The 18,935-nt window shown below is 39.6% G+C and overlaps 3 protein-coding genes across 3 annotated transcripts; 1 reads left to right on the top strand and 2 right to left on the bottom strand.

The window, feature by feature from the left end:
- Positions 1-10,836: 10,836 nt before the first annotated feature.
- Positions 10,837-12,397, bottom strand: LOC122299581 (probable serine/threonine-protein kinase At1g54610). The gene is made up of 2 exons (XM_043109960.1): positions 11,966-12,397; positions 10,837-11,424 (listed from the first exon to the last, which is right to left on the bottom strand). Exons 1-2 carry the CDS (start codon positions 12,395-12,397, stop codon positions 10,837-10,839), a joined length of 1,020 nt encoding a protein of 339 aa, XP_042965894.1.
- Positions 12,398-13,133: 736 nt separating this feature from the next.
- Positions 13,134-15,067, top strand: LOC122299851. Its single transcript, XM_043110314.1, has 2 exons — positions 13,134-13,345; positions 14,653-15,067. The coding sequence occupies exons 1-2, from the start codon at positions 13,140-13,142 to the stop codon at positions 14,912-14,914; spliced, it is 468 nt and encodes a 155-aa protein (XP_042966248.1). The 5' UTR covers positions 13,134-13,139; the 3' UTR covers positions 14,915-15,067.
- Positions 15,068-16,687: 1,620 nt separating this feature from the next.
- On the bottom strand, positions 16,688-18,812 carry LOC122299849 (light-harvesting complex-like protein OHP2, chloroplastic). Its single transcript, XM_043110313.1, has 2 exons — positions 18,221-18,812; positions 16,688-17,003 (listed from the first exon to the last, which is right to left on the bottom strand). Exons 1-2 carry the CDS (start codon positions 18,658-18,660, stop codon positions 16,889-16,891), a joined length of 555 nt encoding a protein of 184 aa, XP_042966247.1. The 5' UTR covers positions 18,661-18,812; the 3' UTR covers positions 16,688-16,888.
- Between the last annotated feature and the right edge of the window lie 123 nt (positions 18,813-18,935).

The raw sequence follows: 18,935 nt of genomic DNA, 5'->3' as shown, positions 1-18,935 counted from the left end.
TATTCGGGTAACTGATTTTGAAGAATTGAAAGCTCTCCAAAGAAAGGATCCGAAGCTGCTGAACATCAGGAAAAGAGTCCAAAAATCTCGAGGGCCGTTGCACTATAGCATGGATAGTGATGGGGTACTTCGGTTCCGAGATCGCAGAGTGGTCCCAAAGGACTCAGATTTCAAAGAACGGATCATGGCGGAAGCTCATGCGGCCCCGTATTCAGTTCATCCCGGCAGTACAAAGATGTATCGAGACTTGAAGAAAACTTACTGGTGGGATGGAATGAAGAAGGACGTTGCCTTATATGTGGAGAAATGCCACACGTGCCGTCAGGTGAAGGCCGAGCATCAGAGACCTGCAGGTATACTCCAACCCCTCCCTATTCCTGAGTGGAAATGGGATGATATCACGATGGACTTCGTAGTGGGTTTGCCGAGAACACCTAGTGGGAAGAATTTTGTTTGGGTGATTGTGGATCGGTTAACGAAGAGCGCTCATTTTCTGCCTGTTAATAACACCGACTCTTTGGGTAAGTTGACCCGTTTGTATGTCAAGGAGATAGTGCGGCTACATGGCATACCAAAGAGTATAGTGTCGGATCGAGACCCGAGGTTCACATCGCAGTTCTGGAAGAGTTTGCAGGCAGCCTTGGGTACTAAGTTGAAGTTCAGTACTGCTTATCACCCGCAGACAGACGGCCAGTCAGAGCGCACCATACAGACCCTGGAAGACATGTTGCGAGCATGTGTCCTGGAATTCCAAGGGAGTTGGGAAAATCATTTGCCGCTCATTGAGTTTGCCTACAATAACAGCTTCCATGCGACCATTCAGATGGCTCCCTATGAAGCTCTTTATGGGAGAAAGTGTAGGTCGCCCTTGTGTTGGGATGAAGTTGGGGAGAGTAGGGTAATTGGACCCGAAATAATTCAAGAAATGCAAAGCCAAGTCCGGATCATTAGAGATAAAATGGCGGCAGCTCAGAGTCGCCAGAAAAGCTACGCTGATACCAGGAGGAGAGAATTGTCATTTGAAGTTGGTGACTGGGTTTATCTTAAAGTGTGACACCCCCAAATTCCGTTTGGGATCGGACGGACATTTGAAGCGTCGAGACATGCAACACAAGGTTACCTGCCCCCGTTCATGACATATAAGATGCAATAATCCTAACATGCATCTAACATTATGCAATATTCGCAGCGGATAATTTTTTTCTTTAGCAATACTATGCACCAAACTGAAAATATCCCAATACTTAAAACATACTTCATACATAAAGATCCATTGAATAACTAAGATCACAACACTATTCCAAAATAGTTATGATCCAAAAGTACTGGAGATGCAACTCCATCGTACAAGTAGTAATTTAACTACTATATTAACATTAACGACGCACCGTCGTTCAGTCGACTGTGTCTAGTTGGTCAGCTCCTGATCCTCCTTCAGGTCCTGTAACAAGATCTACCATTCGGGAGGAATGGTAGTTGGGACTACCACAGTGAGATTTGATTACAAATCTCAGCAAGTTAACAAAAAACTTCCACACAGACTAATGATGCATGGATGACAGTAAAAGTATAAATGCATAATCAAATTCATAAGTAATTAAAGAATAACTTAGCGTACAACATAGCATAATTGACATAACTTAAATTGAAACATGAACTGAACTTGACTTGACATGAATTTGATCTGAAACTTGACTTAGCATGAACTTGCTCTGAAACTTGAATTAACATGAAAAATACATACTCCACAGTTGTTGTGGCCCCATGTATTATACGTGTAAATACATACTCCACAGTTGTTGTGGCCCCATGTATTCTACACAAACTTGACTTAACATTAAAAATACATACTCCACAGTTGTTGTGGCCCCATGTATTCGACATAAACTTGACTTAACATGAAAAATACATACTCCACAGTTGTTGTGGCCCCATGTATTCTACGTGTAAATACATACTCCACAGTTGTTGTGGCCCCATGTATTCTACACAAACTTGACTTAACATGAAAAATACATACTCCACAGTTGTTGTGGCCCCATGTATTTTACGTGTAAATACATACTCCACAGTTGTTGTGGCCCCATGTATTCTACACAAACTTGACTTAACATGAAAAATACATACTCCACAGTTGTTGTGGCCCCATGTATTCTACGTGTAAATACATACTCCACAGTTGTTGTGGCCCCATGTATTCTACACAAACTTGACTTAACATTAAAAATACATACTCCATAGTTGTTGTGGCCCCATGTATTCTACACAAACTTGACTTAACATGAAAAATACATACTCCACAGTTGTTGTGGCCCCATGTATTTTACGCATCACAATTGTAGTTAAATACATACTCCACAGTTGTTGTGGCCCCATGTATTCTACACATCATAATGTACTCAAGATGAAATGTGACTGGAATACGAAAGGACTGAAGTCCTGACGTAACATAACGTGACTTGAACATAACTTAGAATACATGACCAACTTGAGATAGAAACATTTCGTAACATGGCATAACATATAATAGACAACATATTTAACATGACATACTTGCAACAGTGAATATTACATGACTTGACTTACATGTAATAGATGACATACTTAGCATGACGTACTTGTAATGTACAGTAATACATAACAGAATATATTATGTAACAGATAAAAATTTATGACAGAATAAATTCTGTATAATAGACAATTACATGATAACTTGACATGGCATGACACATACATACATACACTGTAATTCTTTTACTTAGCACACATACACAGTAGACTGCTAGTAAGTTAAAAGCTAACTTACCTTGATCTTCGCGTTTCTTATAAAACTTCAAGTGCGATCACGAGGAACTGTAATTAGTGATTCTAAAAATTAGAACTAAATCACTAATAATTTGAAATATGAAAAATACTAACTTAAAGAGTAAAAGTTTCATTTTACTCTCTACATGTGGGAAAATGACCGTTTTACTCATAACTTAAGGATTTTGCATACTAACTCCAAAAGTTTTCAAAATTTACATTCCTCATGTAAATTTTGTCCTAAACTTAAATATCAACTCAGAAAAATTTAAAACAAAACACAACTATGAAGAACACACTATGGCCGAAACATCCATAGGCCATTTCCCTTGATTTTTGTTGCAATTCCTTCCAATTTCAAAACTCATGCTTAAACCAAAATTTTGCAACAAATATCTTCCAATCCTAAGTTCAAAACCATACTTAAAACATCCATTTAGAAAAAACTAATAATTAACACCAAACTTTTTTGTAAAAAGATCCAAGCACTTGAATCACAAGTTTTGACCTTAAATCAAAACATCTCCAAGAGTTTTAAAAGTCAAATCTTACTTCTAACATATTCATAATATCATCCTAACATCAACCATGCTTTAAATCATCAAACCAAAGTCACCAAAATCACAAAATAACATTTGGAGTTTTTGGTTTTACACTTAGTCCAAAAACAGAAACTTTTTTCTCAACTAGTTTTGATAAATCTCTTGATCTATGACTTATAAATATATGATCTTCAAACCAAACCATCACATGGTTTAAAAAGATGTCCTAAAACATATATAAGCTTCTAATTCAAGATCACATGGTTAGAAATTAACCAAAACATAAATTTAGCCAAGAATATCCACACTTTGGCTTATTTGAATATCTCTTTGCATAAAATTTCATATCTTTGAAACTAACATCAAATATCTTCAAAATAATAATATAACATGTATATAATATGTTTAGGATCCTCCAATAAAATTATCAAAGTCATTAGAATAGGTTTAGACCACCAAAGAGTTAAACTTTCTCAAAACAGAAACTGTTTTTCCTCTTCCAGTTTCTAAGTTTCTAAATCTAAGAAAATCTTTCATCAAAACCTTTAATCATGCAAAAATCCGCAACCAATAGTCATATATACATGTTAACAATACTCCATAAAAATTTCGGACCAATATCTATCCATTAGCTTGGTCAAAAACTCCAAACTATAACATATTCTCCAGTTTATCTCCCAGAATGATCTTTCTATAGTTTACACAATATTTGACTAACCAAATGATCTTCAAATGGGGTAAATAAGATATACATGTAAACTAGACTCAAAAAGTAACAACTTATATGAATGAGACTTTATGATAAAATACTTACAAAAGCTTCGAAATGGGTGTACAAATGACCTCCTAAAAGCTGTCCGAGAGAGAGTGTTTGATATTCTTTTAATGGAAAGTGTAAATGAAGATAATTTCGTGGGGAGAGGTGGCTAGAGATACTTATGGATGACATATGGAAGAGATGAGGCTGGACTTGAGAGTTGAGTGTAGTTTTCTCCTACCCAAAAAAAATCTATAAATGATTATCTTATAATATTCTATCCAATAATATCTAAAAAAAAAATCAACTTAAGATATTTTTATCTAATAATATCTATGAAAATTACCTCAAGATATTTCTTTTTATCCAATAATATCTACAGTTTTAAACAGACGTTTTGACCGAAAATATGAAAAAATGTTATTGCGCCATAAGACTTTAAATAACCCTCCGAGTCTAATGGCACAAACCATAATACATTTTGTCACTTCTAACTATCTCCAATAATCAAAAACACACTTCTGATACCATAGTAAATAATAACACTAACTATGTAGTTAGACAAAAACCTATATGATTAATGGATTCGTGAAAACTTATGGGGTTTTCACGAGGTTCTTAAAGTTAATAGAAATTTCACAATTGAATTTCTAGCGGGCTGTTACATAAAGTCTCTCCCATGAGAGGTGTTAAGCGTTTTGGTAAGAAGAGGAAACTAGATCCGAGGTACGTCGGCCCTTTTCAGATTCTGGAGAGAGTAGGGTCCGTCGCCTATAGAGTTGCTTTGCCAGATTATTTTGGAGATGTTCATGATGTCTTCCACGTATCATCCCTGAAGAAGAGCTTTGGACAGCAAGAGCCACGTTTCGTCGACCCAGCAGGTATTCAGTTGCAACCGGATCTCACTTACGAAGTTGTTCCGTCGCAGATTTTGGATTGGAAGGAGCAACAGTTGAGGTCCAAGACGATACATTTAGTTAAAGTGGCTTGGGAAGATCCGTTAGCTCAAGACTTCTCTTGGGAGCGAGCAGCGGACATGAGGGAGCAATACCCATATTTGTTCGAATGATGAAGGTATGTATTTTAATCTTGATCTCAGTTGGTTTATGAGCGTTTATGTGGCTTGCTTTAAGTTGGTGGTTGATTTGCAATTTCGAGGATGAAATTGTTTTTAAGGAGGGGAGGATGTGATGACCCGCTTTTAAGTGTATTTTCGCTGAAATAATTGTTTTTATTTTAATTAATATATTAGTTATTTATTTTAATTTATTTGCGTTTTAAAATTGGTTTTTAATCTAATTTAATTTATTTGATGTTGTGTTTTATTTCTTTAAGTTGTTTTGTGGTTTTTAATCTTTTTGGCGGTTTAGTTTTGTTTTCCGGATGAGGATTAGATCTCCTCTTTTCCCTACACTTCTTTTCTTTTTTCTTTTCTTTTTCTTTTTCCTCTTTCTTTTTCCTTCTTCTTTTCTTTTTCCTTTCTTTTTCTTTTTTTTTTCTTTTTTCTTTTCTCTCTTCTCTCTCCCCGCGTTCGGACCCCCCCGAGCTCTCTCTCTCTCCTCCCTCTCCCTCACGCCGGCGTCCCCTTCATCAGCTCAGACCGCCGCCGTCCGGCCACCGTTCGGCCCCCCACCGGTCCCATTCTTTTCCCCTCCCTCCGGTGCACCACCCCACCCAAGCTCACCCCCAACCGGCCGGCCATTTGGCCGGAAAAAGCCCAACAAAGCCGCACGGTTTTGGCTTCGATCCGCCGCCGTCGCTCCACCTCCGGCCACCACTTCTTCACCACTTCATCACCGACTCTTTGCCGTCCTAACCCACCCATTTCCGGCCTCCAACGACCACTGGAACAGCTCCTACGAGCTAGCTTTCCGTTTTGGGTAACCCGGCCATTTTCCGGCGATTCCGCCGCCACCCACGGCCAACCACCACTTCCAATAGCTTCACAACCATCCCTAGACCATTCCCTATCAATTTCGTGTCCTAGTTTGTCCCCGTTCAAAAGTGGGTTTTTCAAACCCACGGCCACAGTGAATTTTCACTGTGACGTTGCTGTTTTTCCGCCGTTTGCAACGCCGCTTGTTTTCTAAAATTGCCATATAGCGCTGTAAGTATTTTCCAAACCCTATTTTCAGATTTTGATATATATTGCTCATTCAATTATTTACTGTTGTTGGTTGTTGATTCCGGACTGAGTCCGAGGAGTTTCGGGGGTCGAATGGATGGAAGATGGAGTTGCCTGTTTATTTGATTTATGATTGTTGGATTATTTTATTATGCATTGTTATGGCATTACATGGTGCATGCACGTGTGTTTGAGGATTTATGTGGAAAGCCTATGTTTTGGCGTAAGTGTATTGCGGGTGTGTGTGTATCACGAGCCCAAGCTGGAATGGGTTATTATCTCGGTGGAGCTCTTCTGGTCACTCGGGAGCGGAATAAACTGAGTGATGTCCCCTGAGTTGTCGAGAGCGATGACGGGAGCGGGGCTAGGGGATGCTTGGCTACGAACGTGCCGGGCGCGGAACCGGGCATCGCCCTACTCACCGACTCCGTGGCCCTTCGCTGGCGAGGGCTAGAGGATGCTTGGCTACGCACGCGCGGGGCGCGGAATTGGGCATCGCTCGTTAGGTGTCACATGCGTGGTGGTACTCTACGGTGTGACACTGGAGCCAGGGTGTGCGGATGACCCTAGGGGAGGTCATGATGCATACGGTTAAAATTGGATAATGGTTTATGAGGCCGAATGAGACTTTTGGCGTGGGCCAGATGGACTTCTGGCGAGATATTGGGCCAGATGGACTTCTGGTGAGATATTGGGCCAAATGGACTTTTGGCGGCCAAATGTGACTTTTGGCGTGTTTTTCGGAAAGGATGTGTTTTTTGGCCAAAAGGGTTTTTGGCGTGTGTGGAAAACTGGTGTTTTTGGGCTTTGTGCATTGGGCATGGTTCATGCATCTTGTTTGAGTTTTATGTGTTTTTATCTGGTAGTGTTTGGGTTTTACTTACCTGCGGTACCATTCGTGGTTTCGTAGCTTTTGGTGCAGAGTTAGAGGACGATGAGGAGGAGGCTGAGCCCGAGGATGCGGCTCTGCCGGGTTGCTGATGCTATCTTTTATATTTGTTAAAACTGTATTTGTGTTTTGTAATATTTTATCTATGTACGTTTTAAACAGCTTGTATTACGTTAAGAAAAAATTCTGGTACTTAGTTATGACTTTCGTTATCCGTTGCGTGTTTCTCTGTACACATCTGTTGCCTTGCACACACTCGGCACCCGTCGATGGGATGGTGACCAGGGTTGTCACCATCCGGACGTCTCAATTTCCCCGTGTTCGGGCGTGGGGATTTGGGGGCGTCACAATGCCCATCTTATGTGCAGTCTTTGCTAACTTCGACTTGCATAATCTCCACTGTTGCAAGACTTTCTTCATACCGTAGTTCACTACCTTCATTCAGCAGGATATAGTTTAAGGTAGTAACCACCATGGAGGTCTGATCGTCTTGGCAGTTATGCGATCATCAACTTTAGGTGTAGATATCCCTGGAACATCTGACGTTTTGTTCTCATCTCTCACACCTGTACTTCATATCGTGGTCTAGTGAGATTTCTTTAAATGAGGAAAAGTAAAACTGAGTTCCTTTTACTTCCTCATCTAATTCACACGACTATTATCACGAACCAAGACCAATAAATCATTCGTGACCTTCTATGTCTTTTTGATAAAATACTACTGAATGACTACTATCTTCAACCTGTCTTTAACAGCATTGTGCATTGCAAGAAATGCAACGCCATGTATTTCTTCAGTCACTATATTCACAGTATCATTCTCAATTTTCTCCTTATTTTAGCAGTCTCTTGTGGCCTGTCTTGCCACAATTTCTAGTGAGTCATCTGTTGTCCAGATCTTGACTTGCCTCTGTCCTTACTATCAACATTCAGGACCAACAACTCGAGATCTTGTCAGAATCTCTTTTGCGCACCTCATCATCTAGGATAAGATCTCTTACATTAAGAAACTTCAACTTCGACTTCTTTGCAGAATTACTCATAGCCATTCTCATGACCTCCTAACTTTTTGACTACAACGCCAAATACTATTGGGCAACAATAGTACCTTCTGCCTTTTCTGAAATTGAACTGTTTCTTCATCTGCACTTTATTATTTGCAACTGGCTTTTCAAAGAAAGCCAGAATGAGATCCGTTGCGGTTCTCCTCTTAATAACATTATGCTCCATGAGTTGTATGACTGCTAAAACCTGCTGATATAACAAGTTAATCAGCATCGTCCAATGATCTGAAGTTTAATTCTCAAACTTCATGATCCGAACTGGCTTAAATCAAGCGCAAACGAACTGAGCCCGGTAACATTCAATTCCAACTGGCTGACATCAAGCCCAAAACCAATGAGTCTGGCACGACTCCAACTGGTTGCGATCAAGCCAAAAACAATTGAGTCCGCCACGATTCCAACTTGCTACGATCAAGCCCAAAACAAATGAGTCCTTCACGACTCCAACTGACTACGATCAAGCCCACAACTGATTTGCAACTATGAACGGTTCATATCGAAAGTACCGATGGTGAATCTCAACATTCTCACCGTACCGATGAGTTTGGAATGATCCAAATAGTTTGTCATCACTATTTGATTATCGCAATGGAACTCCAACTGGCATGGATCTAGCCCAAAATGATCTGCAACACATGGATGGTTCAGATTGAATGTACCGATGGCGAATCTCAACATTCCCACCGTACAGATGAGTCCGGAATGATCCAAATAGTTTGTCAGCATAATTGTGGCCTGTCTTGCCACAATTTCTAGTGAGTCATCTGTTGTCCAGATCTTGACTTGCCTCTGTCCTTACTATCAACATTCAGGACCAACAACTCGAGATCTTGTCAGAATCTCTTTTGCGCACCTCATCATCTAGGATAAGATCTCTTACATTAAGAAACTTCAACTTCGACTTCTTTGCAGAATTACTCATAGCCATTCTCATGACCTCCTAACTTTTTGACTACAACGCCAAATACTATTGGGCAACAATAGTACCTTCTGCCTTTTCTGAAATTGAACTGTTTCTTCATCTGCACTTTATTATTTGCAACTGGCTTTTCAAAGAAAGCCAGAATGAGATCCGTTGCGGTTCTCCTCTTAATAACATTATGCTCCATGAGTTGTATGACTGCTAAAACCTGCTGATATAACAAGTTAATCAGCATCGTCCAATGATCTGAAGTTTAATTCTCAAACTTCATGATCCGAACTGGCTTAAATCAAGCGCAAACGAACTGAGCCCGGTAACATTCAATTCCAACTGGCTGACATCAAGCCCAAAACCAATGAGTCTGGCACGACTCCAACTGGTTGCGATCAAGCCAAAAACAATTGAGTCCGCCACGATTCCAACTTGCTACGATCAAGCCCAAAACAAATGAGTCCTTCACGACTCCAACTGACTACGATCAAGCCCACAACTGATCTGCAACTATGAACGGTTCATATCGAAAGTACCGATGGTGAATCTCAACATTCTCACCGTACCGATGAGTTTGGAATGATCCAAATAGTTTGTCATCACTATTTGATTATCGCAATGGAACTCCAACTGGCATGGATCTAGCCCAAAATGATCTGCAACACATGGATGGTTCAGATTGAATGTACCGATGGCGAATCTCAACATTCCCACCGTACAGATGAGTCCGGAATGATCCAAATAGTTTGTCAGCACTATTTGATCGTTGCAATCGGACTCCGAATGGCTTAGATCTAGCCCAACATGATCTGTAACTCATGGACGGTTCAGATCGAAAGTACCGGTGGCGAATCTCAATATTCCTACCGTACGGATGAGTCTGAAATGATCCAAATAGTTAGAAAGCACTATTTGATCATTGAAATAGGACTCCAAATGGCTTAAATCAAGCCCAAAATCGATATGAAAAATGGACGGTTCTGATCTGTCTGGCGCGTGGGATGCACGCGCTGGGTAGGGCGTCTGGGGGCGCGTGGGAGCATGGATCACACGCGCTTCAGCAGCTGTGTGCGCGTGGGGAGCGCGTGAGGTGCATGTATAACACATGCTGAACCTCTGTAGGGCGCGTGGCGGGGCGTTTGAGCATGTCCGTCACGCGTCTTCCTCCTCTGGAGTGCGTGGAAGCGCGTGGGTTGCAGCAGATGCACATGCCGATCTTCTAGGGGCGTGTGTGGGCTCTTCCGACCTCCGTTTTCGATTCCGTTTGCGGCAACGGATTCGTCTCAACGCGAGGAACACCTTGGAGTTGTCAAAAATTAATTTTGATCAACTTGAATTTTCAAACAGCTCGAACCACGACTCTGATACCAATTGTTGTGCCTTTCGGCCTGTCCAAAAATTACACAAAATAATTTTAAAGTGGTTCAGCAAATTACTTACGTCCACTGAAACCTCTTTTATAGAATTTGTACGAGATTTACAAATAAATCTACAAAATTCTATCTCTCTCTCACGTCTCTCTTTCTCTTTCTTTTCTCGTCTCCCCACTACCTTTCTTCTGCCCACCGCCCCAAATTCCGCAACTGAGCTCTCTTCTATTTATAGGATAGAGCAGCCTACAACTTACAATTTCGGTGGAGGGATTTACGGAAGAAATTGAGGCGTCACCTACTGCAGACACTGTGGGTGTCTGTGGGAGGCGCCTAATATGTCAAGGGAGAGAACGGTGCTTCTCTCTATTTTCACACTGCAGTTGATTTTTCAACAAACATTTCTGCCAAGAGGCATCCAGCACCCCAAAGACCAATACCAACACCATAATCAGTAGCTCCTAATAACAGCTCAGGGGCTCTGTACCAAAGTGTCACAACTCGGTTTGTGAGACGACGATTTCGAGTGTAATAATTTGCAAGCCCGAAATCTGCAATCTTTAGCATCCCATTTTTATCTATCAATAAATTTGCTCCCTTTATGTCTCGATGCGAAATTCCATTATCGTGGCAGTGCTGCAGCCCTGAGAGCAGTTGATGCATATAGCATTTGACCTGCGCTTCAGTAAGCTTTCCTTCAGGACGAGAGATGATTGTTGCCAAATCTGTCTGCATGAAATCGAAGACCAAATACAGACTGTATTGCAGTCTTGAAGTAGCCAATCCTTCTAGCTTTATTATGTTGGGGTGATCCAGCTGCTGCAATATCCTTATCTCTCGTGCCATGAATTTAACACTCTCAGGTTCAGACGTGTCAAAACGGACTTTCTTTAGAGCAACAATCTTGTTGGTGTCTCTATCTCGGGCTTTATACACATTGCTGTAAGTTCCCTGTCCCACCTATAATACCAAAATTTGCGAAAAATCAACCCTTCTTCCAGGTCAAGTGAAACCAACAGTTTTGGTGCAGTTTGGTTGCGATGGATATTAAGGAAGACAAGAGAAAACCAAAACTTAAGATCGTTTGCTTTTGAAAGTGAGGTGTAGTTTCTTTCTTTTTGCTTCCAATGATTCTTTCATCATTCAGGCATGGCTACTTCTCGATACAGATCAGAAATTTCTGAGGAAAAAATAGACTATCTAGAACTAAAAGGCATATCCGACCTTTCAAGTTCTTTGGAATTGTTCACTTAACAAAAAGCTACAGACATGGTGCCGCATCCATCTATGCTAACAACAACAACTAGAGATTTAACACAGACAGGGAACCCGATTATCAGTAACCAAGAATAAAATACATAATTCAGTTCACATTGCATCATTACTTATGATTTTTAGCAAAGAGACCATTCATAATGTATACCAGCAATCAGTCTAACCATATGCGTTTGGAACAATAGAAAATAATACTGAAATCGAACACATGCACGTGCACACATACCTTAGTAAGCATAACATAGGAGTCGGCACTCCTTGGAACCAAACCAGTCAGAACCTGTCTTGGAATATTATCGGTGAGCCATTTTGGCCATCCATCCACCACCTCAATCTCTTCGATTGGCTTCAACCACGATATTCTCTGTGACATACTTCCACCATTACCACCACTCTCTCTGTCTCTTTCTCTACCAATCAGCTTCCCTTCTCCTCCAACATCTCCTACACCCCCATTTTTATTACCATAAGAAGGATGTTGCTTCTTGGACTCGGCCCTAATGTACTCCTTTCCAGAGCCCCCATGCATGTCCCTTTGACCCGTTGATCGTCGATGACCCACAAATCCACCTCTTCCGATGTAGCCATTTTCTTGTTTCAACTTGCCTAAGCCTCTGGATTCTGAGCTCTCTGGAGGCTTGGCCTGAACGCAGCCCATGCCTTTCAGGTTCTAGTCCGCGTAGTACTACTCTTCGTTGCTGACAATTTAAGATAGTATAGGAGAAACATAACATCATGAAGGAAAAGAAAAAGGAGAGGAAAAAGAGAAGCACGACATCTGGGGATACTCTGAGAGGGAGAGTATCAAGGAGGTTGGCCGTCCTGGCCGGCTTTTTTGGAATCTTTCTACGTGGAAGAAGCAGAAGACCTTTTTTTGATCTTTATAGCTTTCTCCGCTTGAGTGCAAAGAAGACTTTCCAAATAAAGAACTCGGTTCCCCAGATTAATAAACTTCATAAGAAACAGTATCGAATCATAAATTATACGTATAAAAGCATTTTTCATATGCCACAAGCTGGAAAATTCTACATATCGGAAAATGGAAATAAAAACATATGAAAGGGCTAGTAATATTATATACAGTTAAATAATATATAAATATTATATAATTATTTCAAAAAGAATTAATTTACGATTAAAAAATTATTTTTTTATATAAATCTCGTATTAATTTTTTTTTTAAAAAAACTACGCGATAATCACTATTGTCAATATTTGAAAAAATGTTAAACAGTTATTATTACAGCCAACTGGTACGAAACACGTCAGTGGCTAAGTCACGTGCGTTTTCACGTGCATCGGAAACAGGTGGCCTAATAGGACGACCAGAAAGCCTCCAAACACTTGACACTTCAGCATCTGGGTCCCATGACAGTGTGTGTCTGATCTGGTGTGGAGGGATGTGGGCAATGGCAGTGCAGCACTGTAGAGAAGGATATTCATTTCACTCCGTCTCGGCTGCTTCAATTCAGGTGAAAAGTTCTCTCTTTACTTTTCGATTTGGCGTTGCCAGAAACCTTGAAACATTGAGAAAAGTTTGGGACGTCAGGGCCTCGGGATTTCGTGGAGAAAGAAAATCTGGGTTCGGTCTTTTTGGGTGTCAAAGGTGTGTCCTTTAGTTTTCTTTCTCTCTCTCTCTCTCTCTCTCTCTCTCTCTCTCTCTCTCTCTCTTTTTTTTTGGGTTCTGAGATTAGAATGAACTGGCATATATTTGCTTTGCTAGCCTTACTTAGGCTTTGTTCGGTTGCTGCGAAAGCCTTGGAAAATTTCACTTGGTAGGAGTTTGGTTTTTTTTTTCTTTTTTTAAGCAACCTCAAAAAAAAAAAAAAAAAATGCAAGACAAGTGTTCTTTTTACTGAAACTATTTTCAGAGTCCATTATCGTTGATGCCTTTTTTTTGTTTGAGATCACTTTGCGTGTGATTACCTGAATTTTAAAGTACAAAGTACAGACGGCATGAACTGCCTACATATCTTGAATTTCTTTGCTGAGCACCAGCCATTTTACCTGAAATTATTTCCATATTTTCTGCGTCTTTGGTCTAATTAGTCAGAGATTATGTCTGCCTGCTTCAAATAGCTACTAACTCACACGCTAATAAAATTTCGGCTTGACACAGAGAATGGAAAAGGTGGAAAATACAATTAAAAAAATCAACTCCAGTAATATGAAAAAGAAAAAAGCTATTGCTACTATGGTTTTGTGCAAGCTTTGATCTAGTTTGGGAGTGTGGACAAGTGGAGAGAGAGAGAGAGAGAGAGAGAGAGAGAGAGAGAGAGAGAGAGAGAGATGTTCAAAGTTCTAACATGAAAGGAAATGATGAAGATACCAGTGCAAAGCTTGACTCTTTGCAGACTTTCCCCGCGATTGAATAGGATTCTGAATCTCTGATCAAAATGTTAATCCAATTCAGTTTAGAATTTTCTGTGTAGTCCTGTCAGATTAGAAGAGTGGCTTGGTTAGCTCTTTGTGGGCGATGTACTCTTATGAGGATCTTTTAGCGTGCGGAACATTATCATTTGACTATTTATGATCAAAGAAGTATAAGCAAGGGACGCTATGGAAAATATATTAGTAATGTGAGATGCTCGTGGAATATATCGTGGCTATGAAGTACATATGTAGCACTTGAGCTAAAATTCTTGGCATTTATACATTTAATACCCAAATTTGTTTTACCTATCGAAAAAAACCCCAATTGAGTAGCATTCATTTGAATTACTACCTGGTATTATGGCATAATAAACCATCATCCAATTCATAACAATCAAACAGCTATTGGCGAAACTAAATATACGTTGTGAAGGATATGAAGCCGAGTTGGGTTACATACTAGTTAAAGCTTAGGGTTAGATTAACTATAAAATGGGCTTTTTGAGACATCTCAATTGTAAAAATTGATTGTTATTACAGCAAGCCATCAATTGAAATGTGCCACTATCAACCATGGGAAGATGCTCCACACCAAGGTGAAGATTTTCCACAAAGAACGGGAAATGGCATAGAGCATATGGAGGCAAGGTGGGAAACCCGGATGGCAATGTTAGAGGCACGAATAGCAAGAGTCGAGGCTCGGGTGGAAAAACTTGAGGCAACAATGCTGCAAATGCGAAGGGGGATGCGTGTTGTATGCGTAATGTTTTTGGTTGCTGTCGTGTATTCTATATGCAAATAGATACCATTGATGATTGCACTTATTATTAATTACTGTATTTCTTCTATATGAGATGTATAATAGGTATTTGATGCATATATAGACTGAAGAATCTTCATGTAAGAATGCCTATACAAAAAAAAATCTTTATGTAAAGATGTATGTTCAGAAAAATGGTCTTGTTTCCCTTAATGCACTTGGAGCTGCTGCTAGATTTAGCAATATGGAAAAGTCATCCCATTTATGCATGTCACGAAATGTAGGTCTCCAAGTATGAAAATTCAACCATCATGGTTTATCAGTCATGACTTTTGCGATTGAAAATGCTTGATTATATGTAGATATTTTTGGCCAAAGAGGATCGAGCAACAAGAGTTGTGTACATTTATATCAAATACAAAATTAATCATATTCTAAATTGTGCACACAATCAACATTGACTACCATTGTCTGCAACTTGTTAAGCTGCTTCTAGCCCTGAAGGCAAATGTGAACATTACTTGAACCATGAAATGGAGATCGAATATCTTCTCGAGTAAGAAATAAGGGGTTTTTCCAGCGCAAGAACTTCTTCAGGGGACAAAGCTGTCAAGTCATGCCATTCTCCTTCCCAGGGTAGGAGAAGATGCCAACTGACGATTTTTGTAGACTCCAGCTCAATTCACATAACTCTCCCATAATATCCCATTTGAGCTAAAAGAAGCTCAAGCTTGATTGCAAGTTCTACCCCTAACTGTTATAACAGATTTTAGCTTTGTAAACCGCGGGCAACATAACGCAGTCTGTCATCACGAAGATTGCTCATGAGACTATGCATACTTATTATTCAAAATTGATATCGTGGTGCAAGCAAAATTGACAATAGCGAAGGTATAATCTTCAAGGTCTCCTAGAATTCTTCCTAGGAGAAGAATCACCATTATACAGGTCTCACAAACGTATATTACTGAGGTCATGGGTAAAAATAAATGTTGGAAGACTCGTACATTTTGTCTATTTCGTTTTCAATTTAGGTCCTAAAGTTTGGACAAGGATCTCAATCCGAGTTTCAAGTATCAATAAGCATGGCTGATGGTGTTAAGTTACACAAGTTTGCACCTTCATAGACAAAAATATTAGAGTCAGGCAATGATCAAGTCACTTTTGTTCACCCCAACTCAAGAAACTGCTTACATGTGACGCAAAACGGATCATTAACCCGAGCATTTGAAAGTGAAATTTCGTTACTCTGCGTAGTTAGTTGCACGAGATTGATAATGAGGAATGAGTTAATGGAAGCTCCTGCAGTATAGGTGCCATCTTTAAATCTCACTGCAAAACGGGCAAATTAAAAGTGCTTCTCTCTTGAAATAACAGCTGCAGGAGAGAGAGAGGCCCCAAAACAAGTTTTCATATGCAGAAATAGCTTCCGTTTCAATTTTCGTTTCACCCGGGTTCCTCTGCTGATATGGAAGGAACCACGGTTTTCCATGAGTGTAGTAGTAACAACACATGCAAATTTTTATACCCATAGATTAACAGGAGTTAACATCCTATATAACCAAAGAATACACAACGGGACAAAAAAATATATGTAACAGCATATTCTGTAATCCTATTTCTGATATTTTATGCACTTTGCCCTTGATAGAAAGAATGAATGTGAAATGGGCTCATCCAACTGCCCAGAGATAGTAAAATTGGATCACTTTGGCCATTCAGTTGTCTTGGGTTGTCTTTCCCACTTGCAGTCCCAAAACAACTAACAATAAGTAAATTTTCTCTGTGACATAGGCGTCACTGGTCTATTGAAAATGTGAAGCAAAAAAGTAACTAACTTGTATTGATGAGATTCTGGTAAGTACGTGTAGTGAAGATACAGCTTGATGGGAAGAGATTGAAATTAAACAAATAACTCAACAGGGTCGCAGATCAAGCAATGGATGTGACTGCAGCTATTACAACAACAATCAGAAACTATCGATGGCATTGATGCCATTGAACATCAAGAAAGTGTCATTCCAGATCTACTATCCCGAAATTGGAGAGAAGGATCTTTACTTGGTCAACAAAGTCCGATCCCGTTGCATACTCGGTTAGCATCCCAATGGCAAAACCAAACATTGCCCATCTGTTTGACCAAAATCCCAGATACAGAAAAACAACTACCCAGATCAAAAGTCATGTAAGTTAAATATATAAAAAAATAAAAAAAAATAAAAAAAATCTAAAAGAACTATATAGACCAAAACGATTAAAGTAGGTAACATAACTGAAATGAGTGGGGCTCATTCATGCACTCATATAAGAACTGAATCATTTTGGATATGCATATCACTATAGCCATCAGATTTAATGTATAATTACCACATACCACGAAAGCCTTGCTGTCATTTTGCAATGCAGAGGCGTTGTTACAAAGAAGAAAAAACTAGACAACACATGCATACAAGGAAAAGTATTTTTGCTAACTTAATTAATTAATGGTTCTGCTTCATAAGATTGATTCAACGGGGCAAGGCATATGGAGAGGCATAATGAATGAGTTTTCTGTTGAACAAGCCTGGCACTGTTTGAAGAGTGCAGGAAACAAAGACAACTCTCTTGCTTAAGGGGTTTTTTATAAGTCTCTTGAGGAATTTTCTGTTGAATGGTGCATTGCTATTGCATTGCCTAAGGAGTTTTACTTCTGTATTATAAAACTGAGTTGCGTACAGCTGTTTACATCAACCTATTTATACAAGAGAAGCTGAATGTAACTAACTAACTAACTATTACATCAGGCCAATAACATTGAGCTACATCATCACTATCTTAGAATGAAAAGTAAATCATGTATTCTAAGAGATACCTTACTTACAAAAAAAAAAATGTATTCTAAGAGATACCTCTGCCGACTTGATATGACGGACACCGTTGGTACAATATATTCACAATCTAGAGAGATTCACTCACTGAATGTCCATTTAGCTATCTCATCTTTCACGAATCCAATCCCCTTCTGACAGTAAAAGAAGACGTGGGTCTTTCTAGAAGTATGTTATTATTTATATTACTACTTTCAACTGTCAAGATTTAGAGATGCCATCTATTTGCTTTAGGACGTTATGGAAATTGGAGTGCCTAACTACAGATACCTTCGAAGTTATTTTGTTGTAATAATCTCTTCTTTCGGTACCTGAACTATATTCTCTAAAAGCAATCTACTTGAATCTCATATAGGTCTAACCTCCCGTGAATATTCACCATGAACAGGACTAAAATATGAAAGCTCTACCTTCCGTTGGTAATCACATTGAAAGAGGATCATAATTTGCATAAACCCAGAATAGAAAACGAAAGCTTTACCTTCCGTTGGCAATCTCATTCTTCCCAATGAACCCAAAGAACGGACCTTGATCTGCATCCTCAAGCTTCTTCTGCTTAAAGTAATCCTGAAGCTCCTTAGCCTTCTGTCTCTGAAACTCCAAAGTTATCACATTCCTATCATCCCGAACAAGCACCGAAGCCGGCTTCTGCGGCGGAGCTACCGTAGACGACGGAGCAGGAGAAGAAGGGGTGGGTTTGAGAGGAGGAGGGGGAGAGGGTTCTCTGACAGAAGGAGCCACAGGTCTTCTCAAAGGTCCATCGGTTTGAGAATTCCTAATGGTGAATACACGAGGCTTTGTTGAATAGAATCTAAAAGGGAAAGAAGAAGAGCTGGAAAAAGAAGATAGAGATGAAGACGAAGATGGTGAGGGAGAGGGAGTTTTGATTTTGATGCATGGGATTGAGGATGTCACTGACATTTTCCCTCTTTACAGTTTTGGGTTTCGGATTATGAGTTTGGTTTTGTTTGGTGGTGGGTGATCAGAATCGGAATCGGAATCACATTCCGATATAGAAGTAGAAGGAGTGTTGAAAAGCCGTACACGTGGATAAGGTATGGCCAAGTTTCAACAGCAACATGGTGAGAAGAGTTTTGCTACGTATAAATACAGTCGTGTATTAATTTGTGTATTAATAATAATTTATTTATATTTAAAATTTGAATTAATATTATTTTTAATAAAATATATTTTTT

Source organism: Carya illinoinensis, chromosome 16 (genome assembly GCF_018687715.1).
Source record: "Carya illinoinensis cultivar Pawnee chromosome 16, C.illinoinensisPawnee_v1, whole genome shotgun sequence".
Lineage (NCBI taxonomy): Eukaryota > Viridiplantae > Streptophyta > Magnoliopsida > Fagales > Juglandaceae > Carya > Carya illinoinensis.
Note: the sequence above shows the minus strand (reverse complement) of the source record. Positions and strands in the feature narration are given on the sequence as shown.

Bases quoted from the DNA above. Each gene is read 5' to 3' on its own strand.
- LOC122299581 (XM_043109960.1), bottom strand. From the start codon at position 12,397: ATGGGCTGCGTTCAGGCCAAGCCTCCAGAGAGCTCAGAATCCAGAGGC. The intron at 11,425-11,965 runs GTATGTGTGCAC...TTGGTATTATAG, and splicing joins CCTATGTTATGCTTACTAAG to GTGGGACAGGGAACTTACAG.
- LOC122299851 (XM_043110314.1), top strand. From the start codon at position 13,140: ATGTGGGCAATGGCAGTGCAGCACTGTAGAGAAGGATATTCATTTCAC. The intron at 13,346-14,652 runs GTGTGTCCTTTA...TTGTTATTACAG, and splicing joins GGTCTTTTTGGGTGTCAAAG to CAAGCCATCAATTGAAATGT.
- LOC122299849 (XM_043110313.1), bottom strand. From the start codon at position 18,660: ATGTCAGTGACATCCTCAATCCCATGCATCAAAATCAAAACTCCCTCT. The intron at 17,004-18,220 runs GTAAAGCTTTCG...TTGGTCAAACAG, and splicing joins AATGAGATTGCCAACGGAAG to ATGGGCAATGTTTGGTTTTG.